General features: G+C 44.7%; 1 protein-coding gene and 2 pseudogenes across 2 annotated transcripts; 2 read left to right on the forward strand and 1 right to left on the reverse strand.

Annotated features, from left to right (window-relative positions):
- The first annotated feature begins 2,732 nt into the window (after nucleotides 1-2,732).
- LOC125528654 (patatin-like protein 2) lies at nucleotides 2,733-5,498 on the forward strand (annotated as a pseudogene).
- Nucleotides 5,499-6,479: 981 nt separating this feature from the next.
- LOC125528652 (patatin-like protein 2) lies at nucleotides 6,480-8,641 on the reverse strand (annotated as a pseudogene). Its single transcript, XR_015610326.1, has 5 exons — nucleotides 8,365-8,641; nucleotides 8,036-8,217; nucleotides 7,554-7,709; nucleotides 7,198-7,358; nucleotides 6,480-7,069 (listed from the first exon to the last, which is right to left on the reverse strand). The product of XR_015610326.1 is annotated as a patatin-like protein 2 (transcript).
- An 8,881-nt stretch (nucleotides 8,642-17,522) lies between these two features.
- Nucleotides 17,523-19,751, forward strand: LOC125522904 (protein NRT1/ PTR FAMILY 5.1). Its single transcript, XM_048687951.2, has 3 exons — nucleotides 17,523-17,689; nucleotides 17,784-18,001; nucleotides 18,099-19,751. The coding sequence occupies exons 1-3, from the start codon at nucleotides 17,596-17,598 to the stop codon at nucleotides 19,590-19,592; spliced, it is 1,806 nt and encodes a 601-aa protein (XP_048543908.1). The 5' UTR covers nucleotides 17,523-17,595; the 3' UTR covers nucleotides 19,593-19,751.
- Nucleotides 19,752-25,696: the final 5,945 nt, after the last annotated feature.

A 25,696-nucleotide genomic window follows, 5' to 3' on the forward strand; every position in this document is an offset into this window, starting at 1 on the left:
AGATCCCAAAGGAGTATACTATTACCCGCTACCGCCCCCATGAACCACTTCCAATTGTTATCGTGCTCCAAAGGCACCAATTAGGCTAATGTCACTGGCTCCAAAGGCACCAATTATGAGAAATTGTATATAGCTAGCTAATTGTATATATATATATATATATATATATAGTGTTACTATTCATCACCTAGGGTGCAGAATAAGTTATTCTTCACCCGAGGTAATCTTACAATCATTTCATAATTAAATTACGTTTCGAATTCAAATAGTTACATTCCTATTGATTCACAACGTAAAATTTGACATAAGAAAATAAAAATATAGGTAATAAGACAAGAAAATTTGCAGTTTATGTGTATTTTAGACTATATTTTTACGTTTCTAATTTTACATAACATAAAATATTTTTTACGGTGATTATATATTTTCTTACGGTCCCTTTTTGCGTCGGAAATAAGACAAAACTTACGGAACGTAAAATTACGGTGCATTGATGATAAAATAGAGGGGGGTGAAGAATAACTATTCCTCACTCAGGATGACGAATAGCGCGACCCTATATATATATATATATATATATATATATATATATATATATATATATATATATATATATGTGTGTGTGTGTGTGTGTGTATATATGTGTGAATTAATTAATATATATATAATCGGTTCTACTAGAAATTCTATTTATATATATGCATAACGTGTACAATATGTAGTATCGTAAAATACCAGCAAACGAAAAAGAATTAAATGGAAAACACAAAATTAAATGAAAAAGAAATCATAAACCCAAAACTCCCCCAACCTTTTAATACCGGTTGGTGTCACCAACCGGCTGGTACTAAAGGGCTCCCTGCCCCCGGAGCTGGCTCGTGCCACGTGGTTTCCCTTTAGTACCGGTTCATGCTGAACCGGTACTAATGGGGGGGAGGCTTTAGTGCCGGTTACCGAACCGGGACTAAAGGCCTTACGAACCGGTGCTATTGCCCGGTTCTGCACTAGTGATAGATGGTTCCCAATAAAGTACCACTTCTAAATCGAAATGCAAAATGCAACATACATTCTATAACATCAACAAGTCACCATATGTCTTATTATTGTCGGTACATTTGGTACAACCGACGTAGTGAGTTTCTTACATGCAAGGATTACTCCTACAATGATGATTATCCATGCATGATCGTCATATACAAGGATTACTCCTGCAATAACAAATCGTGTGATCATCTAAATGACGGAATTTGAGATGAAGGATTTGGTTATACCTCGAGCACCTTCACTCATGCATTATAGTACACCATGTTGTCTATATCCAGAATATTGGAGAAACTGACTGTGGAGAAGTCTTATCCATCCATAATTTCCATGGTTATTTGTTCTCTAGACGTAGAGAAAGATTCATCTAGACAATGAGGAGATGGAAATAAGATGTTGGGACCTAAGTTTCCATATCAGAGTGCATGTATTGGATCCGGCAAGCACAATTGGTTGAGACTCAAGAATATCTTTCGATATCTCCAATGGATCAAATATCTTGTCCTAATCTTTCATTTTCAGAGAAATCTGGAAACCAATATCATTGGATACACCAATCAGATCCCTAGTATGTCAAATCATAGACAAGCTTTGTGTTCCTGTTAGGTGTGGTAGCCATCCCATGAGAGTCTTCAAAACAGGCCTCATGGTTACATAATAAGCAATATCACTATATTGCATATCTTGCAAGTCAAATCATGTGACTGATTTCCTCACGAAGTCCCTACCAACTTCTTTGTTCCAGAAATATGTTCATGGAATTGGTATGTAACGGCTTCTAATTTTGCAAGAATCAGGGGGTGTATCTTCCTGAATTGTTCCTGCTCAATGCATCATATTACACTCTTTTTCCCTTCATGAGATCACTATACATGTTCTCATAAAAAACATTTAGTGAGGTAATATCAAGTTATCAACACAAGATTATATGTCATACTTTCCGTTTTCCCCACCGGGGTTTTTAGGAAAGTATATACGACATATTTATTGTCCTCTTGATTCTATGAGTTTTCACATATTGAGTTGAAAGAGACAATAATCATTATATGTTGCATAATTTTCTCCTTATTTTCCCACTAGGTTTGTAGGAGTTTTAGCAACATATCAAACACATATATCCTCACTTTTTCCCACAGGGTTTTAGAGGAGTTTTCAAGATGATAATACTTACACTAAAAAGCATGGATTAGGAGGAGTGCTAGGATTTAATTAATCCTATTAATTGCCCGCAAAAAATAATAATTAATCCTATTAATCCCTGCTTTTCCTGACAAAGACGGTTGCCTCATGTCCCTTTGGACACACCCCTTCGGGGGCTATATATATGTGTGTAATTCCATCATCAATGAGAATAATTGTTCACTTTTATATCTCTGTCTCTTGTCTCTCTTGTTTTACATCTAACATTTTTTTTCCATGCATCACCGCGCGTGCACGGTGCTTTCCTGCGCTGCCATCATCAGGTCGATGACGCGCACGGTGCCCGCCCGACCCTCTCTCCTTGAATTCAACCTCTTCAGTCACACTGAACCACTTGCACTGATTTTCGCCGGCGACCGGAGAGCACGAGTCATACGATGTCCGTGAGCCTTTTTCCTTTTGATGAACAACTCCGTGAGGCGTGACCGCATCCATCCAACCATTTAAAGCCACTGCACCATCCGGGCTGCAAGTGCAACATCTAGAAACCATTTGTAAAGCCAAGGGATATCCGGTCTTCCTAGGTCGGAGGTAGAGCGGGACCATGCCGATCATGCAAGCGCCGGGGCAAAGCACCGGGCCAGTGAACGTGCCGCGGCGTGGGCTGAGCAGCCGCGCGTGGTGGCTGACATCGCCCGCCACCCCGCAGCCGCGCTACGGGAGCATCATCACCGTGCCCAGCATCGACGGTGGCGGCGTCCATGGGGTCATCCCCGGCACCATCCTTGCTTTCCTTGAAGAAAAGCTCCAGATGACTAACTAAGTAGAGACAGGCCTTTTAGGACCCGGGTGTCCCGGCACCCTTTTATCGCCGTCGTCAATGCAGAACAGGAGTCCTGGAGATATGTGCCACGCACTGCAACTTTTTTTGTTTAGCAGACTTACTGAAACAGTAACAAGTAACAGCGGGAGCTGGGCCTCGTAGGCACTGTAGCAGACTCCACTGCACCTGTCACTTCCTGATCGGGCCGATTGATTTGTCTTGTCGATCGACATAGCGAGGTTGACTGCACGATTAAGAGGGTGTAATTCTCACTCCTTCCGTTCCATAATGTATAGATTTTTTTAAAAGTCAAACCTCACAAACTTTGATCAAGTTTGTGGAGAAAAATATTTACATCTAGAGTGCGAAACATATATCACTAGATTCATTATAAGATGTAGTTTCACATTATATTTTTTTGGTATTGTAAATATAAATATTTTTCTCTATAAACTTGATCAAAGTTTGTAAAGTTTGACTTCTCAAAAAATTCATAGGCATTATATTATGAAACGGAGGGAATACAATTGGAACTTTGTCTGACCACTTTCACGGCAGACTCATAGCTAGCAATGGGCCAATGGCATTAAACAGACTCATCTTACCACTGCCAGGAATGCCCTTTTCCCACCGTTCTTAGGCCATACAGCTGACATGGATTGATTTGACAACACTTCTTTACTGCATTAGCTCCGTCTGTAGCAAAATTAAATTGCAGTGCATGCCCCTGCCTCCTCACACCACACTTGTACGAAGGCATGGCCGGTCACATGGCAAAAACAGTGACCTCCTCATACCTGTCGGGTACAGGCTAGTCACAGATACTAGGTGCCTATCGCTTATAGCCACTGACCAGTCCAACGCAATTAGACGAGGGAAATGATCTGACAAAGCTGGCTCTTGCTGTAAATGGTCTGATCCTAGTCAGACCTCAGCACGAATCTCAGCACTACTGGACGGGGCTGATAATGGGGTGCCGGGACTTCCGGTGCCATCACACCTTTTCTAATTAAGTTTTCCATATAATTTAGGCAACCATCCTGCTTGCACTTCCACGTATCCACCATCGGCACAAATCGGCAAATGAATTCTTGGGTGTGCCTAGGAGCTTGATGGGCCAGACGCGAGGATCGCGGACTACTTCGGCGTGGTCGCCGGGACGAGCACGGGGGGCCTGGTGGCCGCCATGCTCACCACGCCCAACGCCCAAGGCCGCCCACTCTTCGCCGCCAAGGATGTCAACACGTTCTACCTCGAACACTGCCCGAATATCTTCCCTGCCGTCTAGTAAGGATTACATTCGTGGAATCAAATCTTAAACGAGAGTACTCATGAACTATGTACTCTCTGTCGTGCAGCAAAGGACCTCTGGGCTGGCTCAAGAGCATGATGGGGCCCAAGTACAACGGCCAGCACCTGCACAAGGTCGTCAAGGAACTGCTTGGCGACACGCGAGTCGATCAGACGCTCAAGAACATCGTCATCCCCACCTTCGATATGAAGCTCCACCAGCCTACAATCTTCTCCACCTATGACGTAGGTGCGTAGAAGAGCAGAAAAAAGATTCATGTGCATCCATGTTAAGAGGAACAAGTTGTTTCATGCAATAGAGTTGAACTACAAGGAAGGAAACCTAGAGTAATAAGGAAATCTTTATAGGCCATGAGGGATGTCTCCAAGAATGCTCTTCTGTCGGATGTCTGTATCAGCACGTCCGCAGCACCGACCTACCTCCCTGGCCACCATTTCGAGACCAAGGAGACAAAGATGGCAAGACCCGGGCTTTCAACCTCATCGATGGAGGCGTCGTTGCTAACAATCCGGTAACTCGTGCTAACCTTGATGGCGTCTTGCTAAAGCTAAATTAGGCTTATATGATCTGTACTAGTTGACTTATGTGATGCTGGTGTGCGCCTCACTAACTTACATGGACGTGCATGCGCAGACGCTGCTGGCAATGACCCATGTAAGCAAGCAGATCCTGATGGGAAACCCGGACTACTTCCCTATCAAGCCTGCGGACTATGGCAAGTTCATGATGCTTTCGCTGGGCACCGGCACCGCCAAGATGGAAGAGAAGTTTGACGTAGCCGAGTGCAGTAAGTGGGGCCTTCTCGGGTGGCTCTACAAGAGGGGTGCCACGCCGATCATTGACAGCTTCAGCGAGGCCAGTGCCGACCTTGTCGACATCCAGGCGTCTGTGCTCTTTCAGGCACTACACTGCAACAAGCATTACCTCCGGATCCAGGAGGGCAAGCTTACCGGCGACATGGCCTCCGTTGATGTGTCCACATCAAAGCACCTCAACGGGCTCATTGCTGTTGGCGAGGTGCTGCTAAAGAGGCAGGTGTGCATGGTGAACGTCGAGACCGGCAAGAACGAGCCCAATCTAAAGAGGGGCACTAACAAGGAGGAACTGGCCCGTTTCGCACGCATGCTATCGGAAGAGCGCAAAGCCAGATTTCAGAAGTTGGCCAACGAACTTGGTGGATAGTTTGAATATTTGCCCTTGTTTGAATTTGATGCTGTATGTATGCCTGTTGGATATTTATATGGCTTTCAGCATTTCTTCATATAGTTATTGTCCAATGTGGCATTATTCATATTATTAACATATGTAATGTGGAATTCTTCATATTATTAACTCGAGGAAAAGAAGGCGGAATCTTAAGTAGTACTCAAGGTGCCTAGGATGGTTATGCTGGAATACAATACAGAATAAACACATGCAAATTGAGTATTTTATATGTAAGTATGTGTACTTTCATAGCAGTATAGGGCCAAAGACTTGGTTTTGTTTTGCAAGATCAGCTCTACAGGCTGTTAACCCACGTGATTAGAATGGAAATGATCTCACATGCACAATTCAATTGTGTGTGCTAGAAACTAGTACATTATAGACTCAGAACCAACACATTTTATCATGGTTAGTTAAGTTGCTTGGTGTTACATGTTTTTTCGGAAACAGTGAAATAATCAAACACACGGAAATTGAGTCCACAAATAGGTCTCTATAGTCTAGTCTCAACATTGTGAGTGGCACCACAAAAAAGGCAGTTGGATATTGTAAGTAGCATCACCAAAAAGGCAGTTGAATAGAGGGTATTGGTATCACAAGATCAACTCTGGCATGAGTCTTATCATAGTCGCAAGATCACACAAAAGCATGACTAAAATCCGGGCCGAATCAACCTATTTGTTTCAAAATAAACAATAATATTTTGTTTCTGGTAGGGGCCAGAAAATCCGGTTTCCAAAAATTTCAAAAATTTTAGGAGCGTTTGTTCCTAAAGTGTCCAAAAGAATTTCAGGAGCGTTTGTTTCCGCCATGTACTGCTCTGAAAAGCACAACCGTCCTCAAAACCACGAGTATTATTTTCTTGAGTAATATTCCACCTTTTTTTGTCAAGTTAATTATATGAATAATTCCACATTAGACAATAACCATCTGAACAAATCTCGAAAGCCACATAAATATCCAACATGCAAGGCTCATCAAATACAGACAGAAGCAAATATTCATACTATCCATGTTTGTAGCCCACCTTCCGAGTGTCGCGCTCTTCCGACAACATACGGGCAAAATGGACTAGTTCCTCCTCGTTGGTGCCCCTCTTTAGATCGGGCTCATTCGTGCCTGTCTCGACGTTCATCTTGCACACCTGTCTCTTTAGCAGCGCTTTGCCAACGCCAACAAGCCCGTTGAGGTTCTTCGATGTGGACACGTCAACGGAGGCCATTTCGCTGGTGAGTTCGTTGTACTGGATCCGGAGATAGCACTTGTTGCAATGCAGGGTCTGAAAGAGCACGGATGCTTGGATGTCAACGAGGTCGGCACTAGCCTCGCTGAAGCTATCAATGATCGGCGTGGCACCTCTCTTGTAGAGCCACCCGAGAAGGGCCCACTTGCCGCACTCAATTGCATCAAACTTCTCTACGATCTTAGCGGTGCCGGTGCCCAGCGAAAGGATCATGAACTTGCCGTAACCCGCAGGCTTGTTGGGGAAGAAGTCCAGGTTTCCCAGCAGGATCTGCTTGCTTATGTGGGTCATCGCCAACAGCGTCTGCGCATGCAGGTCCATATAAGTTAGTGAGGCGCACATCAGCATCACAGGAGTTAGCTAGTACATATCATAATTATGTTAGCAAGCTCATATCAAGCTGGCTTGTCGTGTTAGTGCTCACGAGTTATCGGATTGTTAGCCACGACGCCTTCGTCGATTAGGTTGAAGGCCCGGGTCTTGCCGTTTTTGTCCTTGGTCTCGAAATGGTGGCCGGGGAGATAGGTCGGCGCGGCGGACGTGCTAATGCAGACGTCCGACAGAAGAGCATTCTTGGAGACATCTCTCATGGCCTGTACAAATTTCGTTTCATATATATGTTATTAATTTTATATTTTTACTTTGAAAGATAGATAAACCTTCGGTCACTGCATCGCTTGATGTACACAATCGTACTTTATTAGTTATGTAAAAACAATGGCAACCAAAATAATTCAATTTGAATGACATGCCACTATGGATTTGTTTGTGTTCTTCTACGTACGTACATCGTAGGTTGAAAAGATGGTAGGCTGGAGGAGCTTGATGTCAAAAGTGGGAATGACAATGTTCTTGAGGGTCTGATGGACTCGCGTGTCGCCGAGCAGCTCCTTCACGACCGCTTGGGCCCCATCATGCTCCTGAGCCAAACCATAGGCCCTTTGCTGCAAAACAGATTGTAAATAGCTCATGAGTACTTTCATTGAGCGTAGTTGCACGAGGCAGCTAGTCATATACTCCCTGTGTAAACAAATATAAGCCGTCTTATATGTGTTCACAGAGTAGTAGTTCAACTTTTAAATAGAAGGGCGAATAGCGACCGGAGTATTAGCGCGATAAGTTGACACTATAGCATGATAAATGATGTGAAATGACGCTAAATGGATTAGCATGATGCTCCTCCAAATGCTATAGCACCGCGAGCACTAGTTTGTATTTCTGCGTGACAGCGCGCTATTTAAAAGTATGCATACAGTAATCATCTCCTCACCAGATGGCAGGGAAGATATTCGGACAGTGCTCGAGGTAAAACTTGTTGACGTCCTTGGCGGCAAAGAGCGGGCGGCCCTTGGGGTTGGGCACGTTGAGCATGGCGGCCACCAGGCCTCCGGTGCTCGTCCCTGCGACCACGTCGAAGTAGTCCGCGATCCTTGCGTCCGGCCCATCGAGCTCCTACGCACGCAGCCACGACAACTGCTCAAACACACCATATATATATATACCGATGGATGCATGCAAGTGCAAGCAGCATGATTGCCTAAATTATATGGAGAACTCCGTTTCAAAAAAAAATATATGGAGAACTTAGTTATTAGTAACCTGGAGCTTCTCTTCGAGTAAAGCGAGGATGGTGCCGGGGATGATCCCACGGACGCCGCCGCCGTCGATGCTCAGCACGGTGATGATGCTCCGGTAGCATGGCTGCGGGGAGGCCGGCGACGACAGGGACCACGCGCGGCTACTCATCAAGCGCCGCGCCATGTTCACCGGCCCGTGCTCCGCCCCAGCGCTTGCGTGACCAGCATGGTTCCGCTCTAGCTCGGAACTTTTAAAACCCGAGATCCCTTGGCTTTACAAAAGGTTTCTAGCTGTTGCACTTGCACCCGATGATCCAGTAGCTTTAAATGGTCGTATGGATGCGCTCGCGGACACTGTACGAGTCGTGCTCTCCGGTCGCCGGCGGAGCATCGTGCTAGTACAACTACAAGTGGGTCACTTTCTCCTTTTATTTTATGTTGTAGTTTGTTCTTAGGTCTAACCAAAAGGTTTCTTTAATAGACAGAGATAATACCCATGCATTGCAACAGATATAAATAGTCCAATACGTTAGTTTGTGATTTACCTACTCATGTTAATGTGATTACAGAAATAAATGTTTATCAAATTATGGCGGTGATTTATCTTATATTCCCTTTGTCTCAAAATAAATGTCTCATGTTTAATACAACTTTGTACTAAAGTTGGTATAAAGTTGAGACACTTATTTTGGGATAATGAAAATAATTCACAAGAAATTTGGAAAGTAAATTAGAGTGAAATTGATTCCAAAGATAAGTAAATTAACATGTTTGATTATCATACGAAGAATGTTGGACGAATGTATGTTGGGTAATAAAATAAAACATGAAACTTTACATTCTTTTTAAGTAGTAGTAGAGAAATCGGAAAGGTAGTCTCTTCTTATGCTGAAAAGAAAGTACAGTGGGTATGAAGAAGTTGAATTCAAGGAGCGACGGATGTCAGGCACCGCTTGCATCATCGGCCTGACGATGGCCGCAGAAAGCACCGGCACGCACGATGATGTTGATGCATGGAAGAAAACACGCGTGGCGGCCCGTTATAATTTCAATCTTCTTCCCCCTTTTCCATGTCATGTACTACCTGCCACTAGCTTTCTTCAGTCTTTGTGTTTACTCCACGGGACACACACGTTTTAAGAAGCGACACGTTATCACATCAAAAAAAAAGAGAAGCGACACATTATCTTTTCCTCATTGGTACTCGAACCCATAGCCGTCGCGGTTGGAATATCGGATGAGCGCGCCCTCCTATTTGCACAGTTTTGGTTCTTTTTGAAAGCAAAATTCAGTGAGGTCACGTCTATGATCTAAATTTGTAGGTGTCGTAGCACCTTTTATGCTATATCATACGTAGGAGCGAGTATATATATATATATATATAGACCGACTCTTTCAACCGCTCAGACATCCATCCCTGCGCTTATATATATATATATATATATATATATATATATGTTACTATTCATCATCCAGGATGCAGAATAAGTTATTCTTCACCCGAGGTAATCTTACGATTATTTCATAATTAAATTACGTTTGCAATTTAAATAGTTACATCCCTATAGATTCATTATGTAAAATTTGGCATAAAAAAATAAAAATATAGGTCATAAGACAAGAAAATTTGCACTTTATGTGTATTTTACACTATGTTTTGACGTATGTAATTTTACATAACATAAAATATTTTTTACAACGATTATATATTTTCTTACGGTCTCTTTTTACGTCGGAAATAAGATAAAATTTACGGAACGTAAAAAATACGGAGCATTGATGGTAAAATAGAGGGGGATGAAGAATAACTCTTCCTCGCCCAGGGTGACGAATAGCGTGACCCTATAGTGTTACTATTCATCATACAGGGTGCAGAATAAGTTATTCTTCACTCGAGGTAATCTTACGATCATTTCATAATTAAATTACGTTTAGAATTCAAATAGTTACATTTCTATTGATTCACTACATAAAATTTGACATAAGAAAATAAAAATATAGGTCATAAGACAAGAAAAATTGTAGTTTATGTCTATTTTAGACTATGTTTTTACGTTTGTAATTTTACATAACATAAAATATTTTTTACGGCGATTATATATTTTCTTATGGTCTTTTTTTACGTCGGAAATAAGACAAAACTTACGGAATGTAAAATTATGGTGTATTGATGGTAAAATAGAGGAGGGTGAAGAATAACTATTCCTCAACCAGGGTGACGAATAGCGCGACCCTTATATAAAGTCTATTTGGGGCCGAGGGCGAAGAATTAGTAATTCTTCACCCCGGTCGGACGAACCACGCCACACCCCACTGGAGTTTACTCCTCCCCCTGCCGAAAGGCAAGCCACGTACACACTTCCGTGCCTGTCCAACATAATTTTTATTTTCAGTCAAAAATAAAATTACACCGGTGGTTCGTTCCTAATTCCCACATCCCACAGCTCTCGCCCCGATCTTCCTCGGAGAACCTTCTCTCTCCCCATGGCTGAATGCGTGCGGCTGCTTCGATCAACATCACGACGGTTTCACGGCGAGTTGATTCGGCTGCGGGAGGATTCGCGGCGTGGTGGGTGGCCTTGGCGGCGTGCAACACTTGGTGGCCTAGTCAACGGTAGGCTACACGGCGGGCGGAGGGAGAGGAACGGCTCGCACACCTGCAACCTCGGCTCCAGCAGGAATCGAGTAGGGCCATCGCTCCGTCACATCACTCTCCACCAGCAGGCTGCTAGTACTTGATGATTGCCACTCGTACGTGAGTACCACCAGCCACCTGCAACGAGATCCCCTATCTCCAGATCCAAGTTACCTGAACTTCATATGCCTCCCAAGGTTAGAGAGATTTTGATTTCGGTCCAATTTCCTCAACATGTGACCCTGTTTTTAAAATAGATAGAGAATTGTGACCCATCTTTGTGACTGTAAGCAGTCTCGATTGTGAGTATCCCCAATTGCGTCAATTTTTTCTTTCTTGCATTGAATTGTCTGAACCAGTCCAATTTTTGTTATGGTGGGTTAATACTGGGTTAGATTCTATGATTCTGTGATGGACTTAAACTCAATGTGAATGATCTGATGTAGGTAGATTCAGTTGTAGGAGCTCAAGTTTCTGTTCTTGGTTGGATCAATCAAAATCTTGTTTATGTGATGGTATTATGAAAATAACAAGTGGAGGCTTCATATTGCAGGCAACAAGAATAGTACACATTAATTATATTCTTATAATGCTGGTCTTGTTTGCTTACAAAGTAGGCCGCCCATGCGTTTTTACAACACATACTCATGACAAATTGTTCGAGGTTCATTCACCCATTCATCTTTTTCCTACTAGCTTTTTCTCATCATTGTGTGTGAGGGAGGTAGTTCTCTTTGTCTTCATGTGCTTGACGCATGGGGTGATCTTGAGCCTGAGTCCAGCGATCTTTTTTTTAGTTGGTTGTGCTACAGATTTTTGTTTCAGGTTTTGTGGTCTAGTACTGTTTTTCATCGCAGAAAGGCCTGCTAGTCGTCCATACATACTACGGGCTTGCTTTATTTGCAATTGCTCTTTTCTATGCAATTTCTATCAATGCTGCCTTTTCTTCTTCAAGAATTATGAAATTGATACCAAAATCCTACTTGTTTAATCAGATGCCTAGTTGTTTATTTTGATTTCAGTTGACTGTCTCATATATTATTTTTGAAGGTATCGCCACGAGAAGGAGAAGCAAGGGGAACTACATTTCCAAGCAGATGCCAACCGTTGCAATTGGAGTCTATAACTTGTTCTCATGGTATGCACACTCGTTTATGTACTTTCCTGGGTTTACATGCCATATATTCTATGCTAGTTCATCATAGCTGTAACCATGGTTTGACTGTTCGTTTCTATTTACCAGCAGTCATGTATTAACCATTTTTTTTATTTTTTTTACTCCATCCTAGTTGATCTTGCACTTATTGACTAAATAGGCGAATGGATATTTTATCTTGTATGCTCTGTATACAAGTACTATGTACTTCAATAAATACTAATGAAAGTACAAAATTGATATGCAAAAAAATTGGCTCACCTTCTGTGTGTTGCCAATGAATAATTTCTCATCCATCATGTGATGAGTTCTCAATTTTTCTTTTCTTATCATGCTCATTGTTGCTACCAAAATATAATAGTACATAAAATTTGGCACATTTACTGAAACAAAAATTCTATCTGTTTTAGCTTGCAGACTTAGCATGTATTTTGGCATACCTTCGGATCTCATTCTTTCTGTCTCGGCACTTGGTATTTCTTCCATGCGGGGTGTTTGTGTTAATGCCTGAGTGGGAATTGCTGCAACAGCAGTGATACACTTTAGGAGAAATCTGGGATAAAGGAAGGTGCAGGCTCAAAATTTCATTCGCTAGTTAGTTTTGAAAATAGTCCCTGACTGTAGTTTTTCTAGAATCCTGTTTTGTGGCATTTATTACTAATATAAGCAATCAGATTTGCGGGTTCCTACTCTATATTGGAGCTTGAATATGTAGCACCTCTTTTGGCACATTCTGTAAACAAACATAAAAAACATGACTTATGTTTACCGCATAACAATTAATCCCATAGGGAAGGTCCATGTCATATTTTTTGCTTCAGATTATTATTGCCGTAAGGCATTGATCGTGTTCATCTTTAACCTATTTACATGTCTCTCAGAGCTACCCTTTAAAATATGATTAATTACTTGTAAGATGTGTATTCCTCAGGTGATTTACTATTTTAGTGATTATTTGTGTGCTTGTCCATTAAATGATTATCCAGTCTGCTATTGATAGCCCGTTGTTTACAAAGACAGTTTATGGGCTCCAGATTTATTTAAGTTTATCTTGTGCTTTTAGGAATTGGTGGTGGCAGTCGTCTCAAAAAGACAGTGAGTGCAAGGCGCTGGTTTCGTATGATGTTTTGTTATGCAACACCATTTTGCCTTTCATTCATCGTCCAACAGATCAAAAGTAGTCTCGGAAGTAATGAAGGCTGTGCTTGATGCCTGTAAATTATCTGATTGACAAATTCTGAACCATGTGGTCCTGTGGAGACATTTTTGCAAGTTCCCTTGATATACTATTAAACCTGGTAGGTATAATTGTATAAGTATACCTATAAGCGTCATCTGATATAGTGGATGCTCTCAGTCAATGACTATACTTATTGTTCCCTTTGTTATATGCTCTTCCCTTTCTTTGCAACCAGTGGCATTGTTTTAGTTCTGGATCTTTCTTAAAAGAGCAAGTTGTATATGTCTCTTAGTAGAGAAAAGGCAAAACCGTTACCTTTATACCGAAATACTTGTCGTTGAGGAAAACCAGTACAAGTTCCCCAGCAACAAGTACTCCCTCCGTCCTAAATTTAGTACAAACTTGAGTCACTTATTTTAAGACGGAGGAAGTATTGTGGTACAGAGCGAGTATTACACTGAATTTATCAAGCAAGCATGCAGTTCTTCTATGACTACAAATGTTTTGTAATAATATATAGGAAGGAATCTACGCATTACCACTACATTAGTCCATGACTATGATGCATGGGAAAGAAACTATGGTGGTACTGTTTATGCCATTTATTACATGTAATTATCAGCAAATTAGAAAACATTGGCAATCTCAAAAAACAAAACATTGGAATTCCTGTACGTTCAAGTTTTGCAAAAATGCCTCTGTAATCTTAAGTTGGCTAGAGTGGTGGGGACTGGTGAGGTAATCTTACAACTCATGCACTGTTTCTACGTTAGCTAGTGGAGAAGTAATACGTTAGCTAGCTAGTGGGGAAGTAATCTTACGTCTCGTGTAAGTGATTACCGGAGGCTGGTTGGTTTGCGGTAGCGCACCATCTGGCTACGGTGAGGAATAACAATTCATCACCCTGGGTGACGAATATCACCCTGGGTCGCGCTATTCATCACCCTGGATGACGAATAGTTATTCTTCACTCTCCCTCTATTTTACCATCAATGCACCGTAATTTTACGTTCCGTAAGTTTTGTCTTATTTCCGACGCAAAAAGGGATCGTAAGAAAATATATAATCGCCGTAAAAAATATTTTATGTTATGTAAAATTACAAACATAAAAACATAGTCTAAAATACACATAAACTGTAAATTTTCTTATCTTATGACCTATATTTTTATTTTCTTATACCAAATTTTACGTAGTGAATCAATAGGAATGTAACTATTTAAATTCGAAATGTAATTTAATTATGAAATGATCGTAAGATTACCTCGGATGAAGAATAACTTATTCTGCAGCCTGGGTGATGAATAGTAACACTATATATATATATATATATATATATATATATATATATATATATATATATATATATATATATATATATATATATATATATATATCTCATAGTGCACTGCACGCATGAACTTTGTAAATGTACAAGTTATAAGATGAGGCACATAATGCATATCCGCATAATAATTGGATTCCATCATGAGTTAACGACACATGGCAACAAGATCTGCTTCATGTGGATGACTCTACTCAACTCTCCAACCATAAGAAACAACGTGCTCCCCTCAACAAGTCATAATTCATTACCCACTTTTGATCCTCTCAAACTAAAACTGACCTACTTTCTTTTGTCTGAGAATAAAAATGACCTACTTTGGTTACATAAAGATTTGACCAGAATCAGCACTCACGCAACATGATATGATACTTTGTACATTCTCCTGTTTCCACAACAAATGGTATTTTAATGAAAAGAAGACATTTAAGCCCTGTTCGGTAATGATCCGCTTCCAGAATCTGCGGAGCGGGTAAATGGCAACTCCACCATTTTGACGTATAGTTCCGCCAACTCCGCTCCGGGAGTTGTGGAGTGGAGCGATGCCGAACAGCCCCTTAGAAGCTCACACGAACAATGCTGAATGAAACCAACGATCTAGCCTAATGAATAGCATTTGCACATGGCGCACTTGTCCGAATATGGCGATGCTCGTCTAACTAGGTAGTTTCAGAACAACATACTAGACTTCCTCTCGTCTTCCTCCCCTAACCCTAGAAGGGTAGGACAAACTCTTTCCTCCAGGCTCCACTGGTGAGTCCATGGATTCACCTTCCCTTTGCCTGCCACTCTAGTGGCCGGTGGCAGGGAGGGGAATTCCGGTGTCTCCGCTCAGATTATCGTTTTAGGTTAGGTTTTTTTAGTCCTCGGAGGTGCAGCACTCGGGTGGATGGCCGCCTTCTTATTCGAGTTAGTATTTCATGCTCCGGTCCTCCTCAAATTTGTCCATTTGGACGTAGTCAACGGAGCTCGGACGTATATTCCCGTCGTCTCTTTGGGACGATGAGGGTAGGATCACTTACCATGTGGCAAGATTTGGTCCGCTTCAGATATACAAGGATTCAACGGTGATGACAACGGCTGCAGGGCGCTGGTCCTTAGGCGCACGTGTACGAAGACTCTTGATTGTCATACAAGGTCAAGCCGGCTCGGGGAGCGACGACAGTGGCGCGTTGGCAACTCGTTTTGGCGGCTGTAGTGGTCGTCCGATGGTTTCGGAATCTCGATATAATTTTTATTATATTTGAAATACTTTGTACTTCCGATGAACTTTTATAATAGATCTGATCCTTTTAGCCAAAAAAAAAACATGCTATACATACTATAAGATGTATGTTACAACTTGCAAGTATCCAGGGGTTTACTCAAGCTCGGCACGGTAATTTTCATATTTGATACAACGGGTAACATGATGAAAAATATGTGTGATCTTATGCTGTTACATTAAGACATCCGGTAATTTTCTCTTTGGTACCAGCCTCGAAGTAACACTTGTCGCCACAAGACTTGGCTACACCTATCCTGGTTGGTTTTTTTTCACCACTTTGATCATCTACAAAATAATGTCACCCGCTTTGTGTGAAAAGGACTTGGATAAGAATCAGCACTCACGCATGACATTATTGGCAATGAACCTACCTGGGTCCTGAACTCGAGATGGCTCTGGTAACATGTTAAATTACACACAATAGCCAATTCATACAAGGTCCAAACTCATGAAGAAAGGTCGTCAACATATTTCAACCCTTCATGTTTAGGCTTTAGCAAATCCTTAGACACGGGATTGATATAACTATTTTTTATGAATAGTGTGTTGGCTAGAGTCTTTAATCAAGACATATTGACACTAATGCCATATTGAATTTGCATGTACAAAACATTTCACCTAAATCCAAATTAGTGGAAGAAAGGTTATAGCACACTTCTAATTCAGCGGGCTGGCTGGACATCACGTCTTTGATGGAGCCTATCCTAGTGATTAGACGACTGGTAAAACCCAGCTCCAGTAGTTGTGCTTGAGGACTACGGCGTAGCACCGGTGGTGAAGGAACTCGGTCCTCCACCGCCAGGGTGTGTTGCTCCGTTGAAACCCATGACGTGGAACCAACAGGGGCCGAACGCAAACAGCGGAGCAACACTTCATGTTTAGCCTAAAACGACTTTGGTTTCTCTAAATGAAATCGGAGGGGGAACCCTCTTTTGTTAAAAAAAACAGCTGATGCGGATGCACGCTTGGTGAACGCATGATCGCGCCTCTTGTCCCACCAACGTTGCATACAGGCTGTAATATGGAGCCACGTCGAAACTCGAAATTGACAAAATGGACCATTTTTTGAAAATCCTTTGGTTTGAAGGATTTTTGTAGGAATTTCATAGGATAGGATTTTTATAGGAAAAATTTCTTCAGAGCCCTTTGGTTTTTAGGAATGGAATCCTATTCCTATGGAGGAATTCTTCCTATCCTCCACATTTTATAGGAAAATAAACGTTAGGGTAGACTCAATGAAAAAAATCCTATGAAGTGAATCAAAGGGCATCTTCTTTCCTATTTCTATTCATAGGATTTGAGATACATGTCATCTTATTTCCTATGACTTTTCTATTCCTATGATTTCCCTACCCTATGAACCAAAGGAGGCCAATCCTTTTGCTTAAGGTCAGTCTTTCCGGCGCTGAACTTGTCTATGCTACCGCCATATGTCTTGGCGTTGGAATTTTGTTAATGTTTTTTAAGTCAAAAGTAATTTGCACTGTCAAAGCAAGAGGATACGGCTAGACCCCGCCACCAAGGTTTGTGACTAGGTGCATTTCATCCGTAGCAACTAGTACCAAGTAGCGACCCGCCACTCTCTATCTGTACATAAACTAAATTATTTTGCTCCAGCCAAGCCGATTTCGACACACCACGAAAAACTTTACGTCGCTCGATCGACAACCAATGGAGTTCACCAAGGATGGCTCCGTCAACCTCCGCGGCCAACCGATCATCGCCTCCCGGACCGGCCGGTGGAAGGCGTGCTCCTTTTTACTAGGTACGAAGCTGCTACCCGTACATGCACGCCGGAGTCCGTCCGCCGGAGACCTTCCCTCGACCGATCTGACTTCCTGGTGAACGCACGCGCGCAGGGTACGAGGCGTTCGAGCGGATGGCGTTCTACGGGGTGGCGTCGAACCTGGTGGTGTACCTGACGACGCAGATGCGGCAGGAGACGGTGTCGTCGGTGCGCAGCGTCAACAACTGGACGGGGGCAGTGTGGATGACGCCCATCGCCGGAGCCTACGTCGCCGACGCCTTCCTCGGCCGCTTCTGGACTTTCACCGTAGCCTCGCTCATATACCTCGCGGTCAGTAACTCCAGCCACAAAATCATCTCATCTTCAGCCCAGTCCAATTCATAGATCAGGACATCATGTGTAGCACGTACGTATAATTTTGTTGCAGGGCATGGTTATGATAAGCCTGGCCGTCTCCCTGAAGCCACTGCACCCGCACTGCACGGCGGACGGTGACTGCGCCCCGGCGACCCGGCAGCAGGTGGCCTTCTTCTACGCGGCGCTTTACACAGTGGCCATCGGCGCGGGCGGGACCAAGCCCAACGTCTCGACGTTCGGCGCGGACCAGTTCGATGATTTCGACGCGCGGGAGCGTGAGATCAAGGCTTCCTTCTTCAACTGGTGGACGTTCAGCACCTTCACCGGCGGCCTCGTCGCCATGCTCGTCCTCGTTTACGTGCAGGAGGAGGTCGGCTGGGCCGTCGGGTACGCGATCCCAACGGTCGGCCTTGCCCTGTCTCTTGTGCTGTTCTATGTGGGCATGCCGTTCTACCGGCACAAGCCTGTCAGACGGAGCACGGCGGCAGGCCCGGCAAGACTGATCGGCAAGGTGCTCCGGGCAGCCTATGCGAACCGAGGTTGTCAGCTCACCGGGGCGCTGAACGAGCATGACACGCCTGCTGCCGGGAGAGGGAACGGGAAGCGGCTTCTACTCCACACGCGGGAAAATTTCAGGTTCTTGGACAAGGCGGCCATGGTGTCAGACAGTGAGACGGCGAGGCATGCGCCATGCACCGTGACCGAGGTCGAGGAGGTGAAGCTCATAGCCGGAATGATGGTGGTATGGCTGGTTACTCTGGTGCCCTGCACCATCCCGGCGCAGGTGAACACCCTCTTCGTGAAGCAAGGGACCACCCTGGACCGCTCCCTCGGGGCGGTCCGCATCCCGGCCGCGTCCCTCGGCAGCTTCATCACCATCTCCATGCTGATCTCGATCCCGATCTACGACCGCGTGCTGGTGCCGCTCCTCCGGCGGCGCACCGGCGACCCGCGCGGCATCACCCTCCTTCAGCGCCTCGGCGTCGGCTGCATGCTGCAGGCTCTAGTCGTGGCCTGCGCCTGCCTTGTCGAGGTCAGGCGCATGCGCGTGATCCGGGAGCGCTCCATCCACGGCCCCCACGACACGGTGCCGATGAGCGTCTTCTGGATGCTGCCGCAGTACGTGCTCCTGGGCGTCGGCGACGTGTTCAACACCATCGGCGTCCTCGAGTTCTTCTACGACCAGTCGCCGGAGGGGATGCAGAGCCTCGGAACCACCTTCTACACCAGCGGACTCGGCGTCGGGAACTTCCTCAACAGCTTGCTCGTGACGCTCGTGGACCGGACCACCAGGGCGAGCGTGGGCAAGAGCTGGATCGGCGACAACCTCAACGACTCACACCTCGACTACTACTACGTGTTCCTGCTGGTGCTCTCCGTGGCCAACATGGCGCTCTTCGTGTGGGTGGCGATGCGGTACAAATACAAGAAAGAGTTCTTGGAGGACAGCGGCACGATGCGGGCGCCCGAAGCCGAGATCGAGATGGTGGCCGGCGGCAAGGTAACGGCGGACTCTTCACTGGTGGTGGAGCGTGATAAGGTGGAGGGCGTACATGTTGCGTGAACAAATGTATCTTGGGTGCGTTTGTAGCATCGGGCTGTGCTCCCACTTTTTGTAGGTGGTTGTTTGGGGATTTCAGTGACTGTTGGTCTAGTATTGTTGCTAGGGCAAACAGTTTAGTTCTTAACTAGTGGTTGGAGGCCGTCATCGTGGACCGTTTGAGAGGAAGCCGTACGCACCTTATCTTTGTCTCAAAATTAAAAAAAAACTCGCGTCATGTGAACATCACATCCATCTCAAAAAGAAAAAGAGAAGACCTAAAAAACTTTTCTTAAAAAAAATTCTCACTGCCATTTAAAAAACCTTTCTCACCGTGACCAACCAACATACGCCATGTGACATAGTTGCTTGGCCACCATTCTACCGCACCTTAAAAAAATTTTGAGGTAATACCACACCTTAATGGGTTTAATGGTTCTCCTAATAAAGTTTCATAGGCTCTCCGATAAAGTTTCATGGGCTTTAACGGGTATTAACTATTAAGGCGGTTTACGAATGGCTGAAAAAAGATTTTTTTTCAGGGCCCAATAATAAGTGGATTTGGAAAGCCAGTGTTCCCTTGAAGATTAAAATCTTCTTGTGACAATTATTTCAAAATGCAATCCTTACCCGAGATAACTTGCGCAAACGAAACTGGTTTAGTAATCCTATTTGTTCTTTCTGTAAGGAAGTTGGAACTGCTGAGCATCTTTATTTCACGTGTTCCTTTGCTCCGTCGATCTGGGGCGTTAAATACAAATCCCATGTCATACATATATAAAAATAGAAACAACTTCTAAATATGGACTGAATGGTAGTATAATTTTGTAGCACACAAAGCACGTTTTGCTGGTTAAAATTGAATCTCAAAATACATCAACACTAGTAAATAAGAGCATCTCCAATAGATGATATAGATGTAAAAATAAGTAAATAACATATTTTTACATCACCAAGGCACAAAAATGATGCTCCAACATATGATGTAGATGTAAACTTTTTTACTTGAGTTTTATTCGTGATGTAGGCCTCTCAACAAAACACGTGCAACCCCAACTGCCGCGTGGAACATTCCCGCCGCGCACCCGCTCCTCTAATCGACCACCACCGCCGCCGATTTTGGCCGACAAGGCTGCGTCCACCACTCGTCCATCCTCCCCTGGGCCAGTCACAACCCTTCCGTCTCACTCCCGTCACCTCGGACGACCGCCAGAGGTCTTGCCGCCGCGCTGAATTTGATCCGCCTGATTAGAGTTTGGACCGATTCGGCTGTTCGCCGGAGCGTCGAAGCCCGTAATGGCTACCGGAGCTCGTGGCTGTCGGAGCTATCACGGGCAGGTGCGCAACCGCCGTGACCGAGCCGAGCGGCCGCTGCTTCAGTCGGTGTTGCCGGCACCGCCTCGCCGAAATTACGGTCAGCCCCCTACCGGCACGCATCAACGAGGCGGAGGAGAGGTCTCTGTGACCGGCGCGGTTACCATCTTTGAATATTTGATGATGGTTTGTTTGAGATGATTTTGATATTATTTAGTATTTATTTGAGATGATTTAGGATTTATTTTGAGATGATTTAGGATTTATTTGAGATGATTTTGATGCTATTTGGTTCAAATATGCATGAAATTGTGGAGCGGTTGTTGTACAGTGCCCTGTTTTATATCACCTATTGGGGCACTAGTGCTCTATTTTACATCATCTATTGGAGTCGGAGGTTTTTGTGATGTAAAAATTAATTTTTTGGTGATGTAAATTTTACTTGAAGCACAATTTGATGATGTATTTTATATTATCTATTGCAAATGCTCTAAAGACAAAGATAATAAACATTTTTCTCAAAACTGTCTGAATGCACTCTGTACTAAAAAGATATACCACACCAGTTGGCCCTTAAAGCCATTCAATAATAATCATTAATCGATGTGACTCAGCATTGGATTACACTACTTGTCCAGGTCACATTTTAACTGTGATCAGAATCCTGAACTTCCCACCAGAGTTCGTCGATTCAAATGGAGACCAGAACAAAGTTCAGTAAACTGTTTGTTTCAGTTTTTAACATCGACATACATACATATATATATATAGTTTGCAATGGATGGGTGTGAATCACGTTCTCAGTTTCAGATGCTACCTGTTAATATATATATATGTATGTATGTATATATATATATATATATAGTACTCCCTCATAGAGAAATATAAGAGCGTTTAGAACACTACCTGTTAATTTCGAGCATTCGAGAGTACGCTAATCAACAGCCGGATCAATTATACAGCATGTTGGAAGTATTAGCATTTTTCAACTAATCTAATCTACGAGTAAATAGTAAACATGATAAATATGGTATGCATCTCATACTGATACCTCAGCATATGAGCACATACAGTGTTATAATAAGTCCGAGGCTACCGTCGATCATCCGAGGACCAAGCAACCACACGAGCACGACACCGAGATTTGTTAACGAGGTTCACCGATATGGCTACATCCCCGGGGCTTGGTTACGGGCGCTCCTGTAACACCCTCGATGCGGCTATATCTCCCACGTGTCGAAGCACGACTTAGAGGCATAACCGCATTGAAAGCAATGTCGCAAGTGAGGTAATCTTCACACAACCCATGTAATACATAAGGGAAAGAGATACATAGTTGGCTTACAATCGCCACTTCACACAATTACATGAATAAAGCATTACAACATCCAAATACAATCAAGGTCCGACTACGGAACCAAAATAAAAGAAGAACCCCAAATGCGACAAGGTCCCCGATCGACCCCAACTGGGCTCCACTACTGATCAACTAGAACGAGACAACACAAAGGACAAGATCTTCATCGAGCTCCTCCTGAGCTTGGTTGTGTCATCGGCACGGACTCATCGGCACCTGCAAGCTGGTTTTGGAAGTATCTGTGAGTCACGGGGACTCAGCAATCTCGCACCCTCGCGATCAAGACTATTTAAGCTTATGGGTAAGGTAAAGGTATGAGGTGGAGCTGCAGCAAGCGACTAGCATATATGGTGGCTAACATACGCAAATGAGAGCGAGAAGAGAAGGCAAAGCACGTTCAAGAAAGTATGATCAAGAAGTGATCCTAAAACAACCTAAGTCAAGCATAACTCCAACACCGTGTTCACTTCCCGGACTCCGCCGGAAAGAGACCATCATGGTTACACACGCGGTTGATGCATTTTAAATGAGTTAAGGTTCAACTTATCTACAACCGGACATTAACAAATTCCCATCTGCCCATAACCGCGGGCACGGCTTTCGAAAGTTCAAATCCCTGCAGGGGTGTCCCAACTTAGCCCATGACAAGCTCTCACGGTCAACGAAGGAATATACCTTCTCCCGAGACATTCCGATCAGACTCGGTATCCCGGTTCTACAAGACATCCTCGACAATGGTAAAACAAGTCCAGCAAAGCCGCCCGATGTGCCGACATCCTGATGGGAGCTGCACATATCTCGTTCTCAGGGCAACACCGGATAGGTCAAGCTACGAGTAAAACCGGCCCTCAAGTTTCCCCGAGGTGGCCCCGCAGGCTGCCCATTTTGGACCAACACTTAGACAAGCACTGGCCCGGGGGGGTTAAAATAAAGATGACCCTTGGGCTGGCCTAACCCAAGGGAAAAAGAGGCTAGGTGGCGAATGGTAAAACCAAGGTTGGGCCTTTCTAGAGGAGTTTTATTCAAAGCGAACTGTCAAGGGGTTCCCATTATAACCCAACCGCGTAAGGAACGCAAAATCCGGGAACATAACACCGATATGATGGAAACTAGGGCGGCAAGAGTGGAACAAAACACCAGGCATAAGGCCGAGCCTTCCACTCTTTACCAAGTATATAGATGCATTAATTAAATAAGATATATCGTGATATCCCAACAAAATATCCATGTTCCAACATGGAACAAGCTCCAATCTTCACCTGCAACTAACAACGCTATAAGAGGGGCTGAGCAAAGCGGTAACATAGCCAAACAACGGTTTGCTAGGACAAGGTGGGTTAGAGGCTTGGTTCAACAATATAGGAGGCATGATAAGCAAGTGGTAGGTATCGCGGCATAGGCATAGCAAAAGAGCGAGCAACTAGCAAGCAAAGATAGAAGTGATTTTGAGGGTATGGTCAGCTTGCCTGAGATCCCGCAAGGAAGAAGAACGAGTCCATGAAGAAGACAAACGGGCGTAGTCGAACGAATCCTCACAACACGACGTTATCGGAACCAACCCGAAGAAGCAACACCGGAAAGGAGCAAACAACATAGTAAAACAAACATCACATAAACATGGCAAGATGCACAATCAAGTATGATGCATGTCCGGATTAATGAGGCATGGCATGGCAAAGTGCACAAACAACACTACAAGTTAAGTGGAGCTGAATATGCAACGAGTTGCATATTGACGGACACCACAATAATTATTTAGTTCTCTCTCGTTTAGGTACCCAACAATATTAAATGTTGTTAAACATGGAAAGAGGTGAAACATGAGTAAAATACACAGTCTAAGCAATTTAAATGGGGCCGGATATAACCAACAACAAATCCGGTAAATCCCCATATGCATTAACAATTTAATGCAACAACAATTTTAAACATCTTAAAGTTGTTAACATGATGCGGATGACATGAACAAGTTTATGCAATTTTTATTAAAACTTGACAAGAGCATTATGAAGCATTAGTCCTCGTGGTGGAAAGGAAAGGGGGCCACGGCGATGAATCCGAAAATGGTGCCACGGCACCATATCGGTTCCGGTAGCTCATGGAGATACCGGTGAAAAGGATAGGGCGTGAGCGAGTCATGCAAGAATGGTGGGGGTGCTCCCGGATTCCAGGTTCCCACATGTCGACGGCAAGGCAATGAGGAACTCGCAAAGAACAACTAGGACACAGTGCAACCATGATCATCTCCTACAACACATGCATTCGTTCACGGGCGTCGTCTCGGTGGTTATACCTTCGAAGCGAGCAAACGGGACGATTCTCGTTCGGTGCAAAGTAGAGGAAGTAGACGTTCTCGGGACGTTCGTAGCCGAAGTAGTCGTACACGGCGACGGTAGTTGTACACGGGTCTTCGGCCATGGAAGTAGTCGTACAACATTTTCGTAGATGTTCGGGGTCACGACATGGAACTTGACGTCCACGGGGTCTTCGAGGGTCGACGGTAGTGGTACTCGAGTCATCGGCGACGGTAGTTGTACACTTTCGAAAAGGGACTTGACGCATCAAATGTCTTCAGTGCCATGGTACTTGTCGGTCCGAGTCTTGGCATATCCGGGTTCTCTCAGCATAGTAGCACAGTGCATTGGCCTGGAACGGCACCGATCTAGTCAACGCAGCGGGTCTTGGTGATGACCGACGGGTCTCGTTTGTGGCCATGGTACAGTGGCTTCGTGAAAACAACATCACCAGATGGATGCAAGGACATGGCAGTGACGGGTTAGAGCGCTTGACAGGATCCGAAGCCAACAGGTGCTCGAGGACAGGGGCGCTTGGGGCAGCGGCGAGAGCTTGCAGGATGCAGGTGGAGAGGTTGATGGCGATGGGCGGTGAGGTGTTGAAGGTGCTGCAACAGCGCAGGTCAGGCGGCACGCGAGAAGAGCAGCGGCAGCAGGGCGCAGTTGCGCTTGGGGCGCCGGCAGCGGCCTTAGTAAGGAGAAGCGGGGCGCGATGGAGAATGGAGGAACGCCGGGATGACGACAGCGCCATGGAGACGAAGCAGAAGGAAAGAAGAGGGGCGCGTCGGGGATGGCCGAGGACGGCTTGCGGTGGCCATGGCGAGGTCGAGATGGTGGCGGGGCTTAGGCGCCTGCGCGGGGTAGACTTGGAGGCGGGGCAGCAGCGTGATCCTGGTGGAGCTCGCGGCAGGAGGCGCTCGGGCTTCAGGCCATGGTGATGGGGAGGCGATGCAGAAGAGGGTCGGAGGTGCCGGAAGCGGACGATGGAGGGCGAGGGGCGTGCGGCTCCGCAGGCACCAGGCGGAGGAGGAGAAGGGCGCCATGGATCGGGCGAGCGCTCAGGCTCCTGGACCTGCGTGCGCCCGAGCGAGAGGAGAGAGAGCGTGGGCGTGGAGATCGGAAAGGGAAGTGGCGGCGCTGGAGCAAGATGAGATCGAGGGAGA

The sequence above is a fragment of the Triticum urartu genome, chromosome 7A (assembly GCF_056163025.1).
Source record: "Triticum urartu cultivar PI428250 chromosome 7A, HENAU_Tu73, whole genome shotgun sequence".
Lineage (NCBI taxonomy): Eukaryota > Viridiplantae > Streptophyta > Magnoliopsida > Poales > Poaceae > Triticum > Triticum urartu.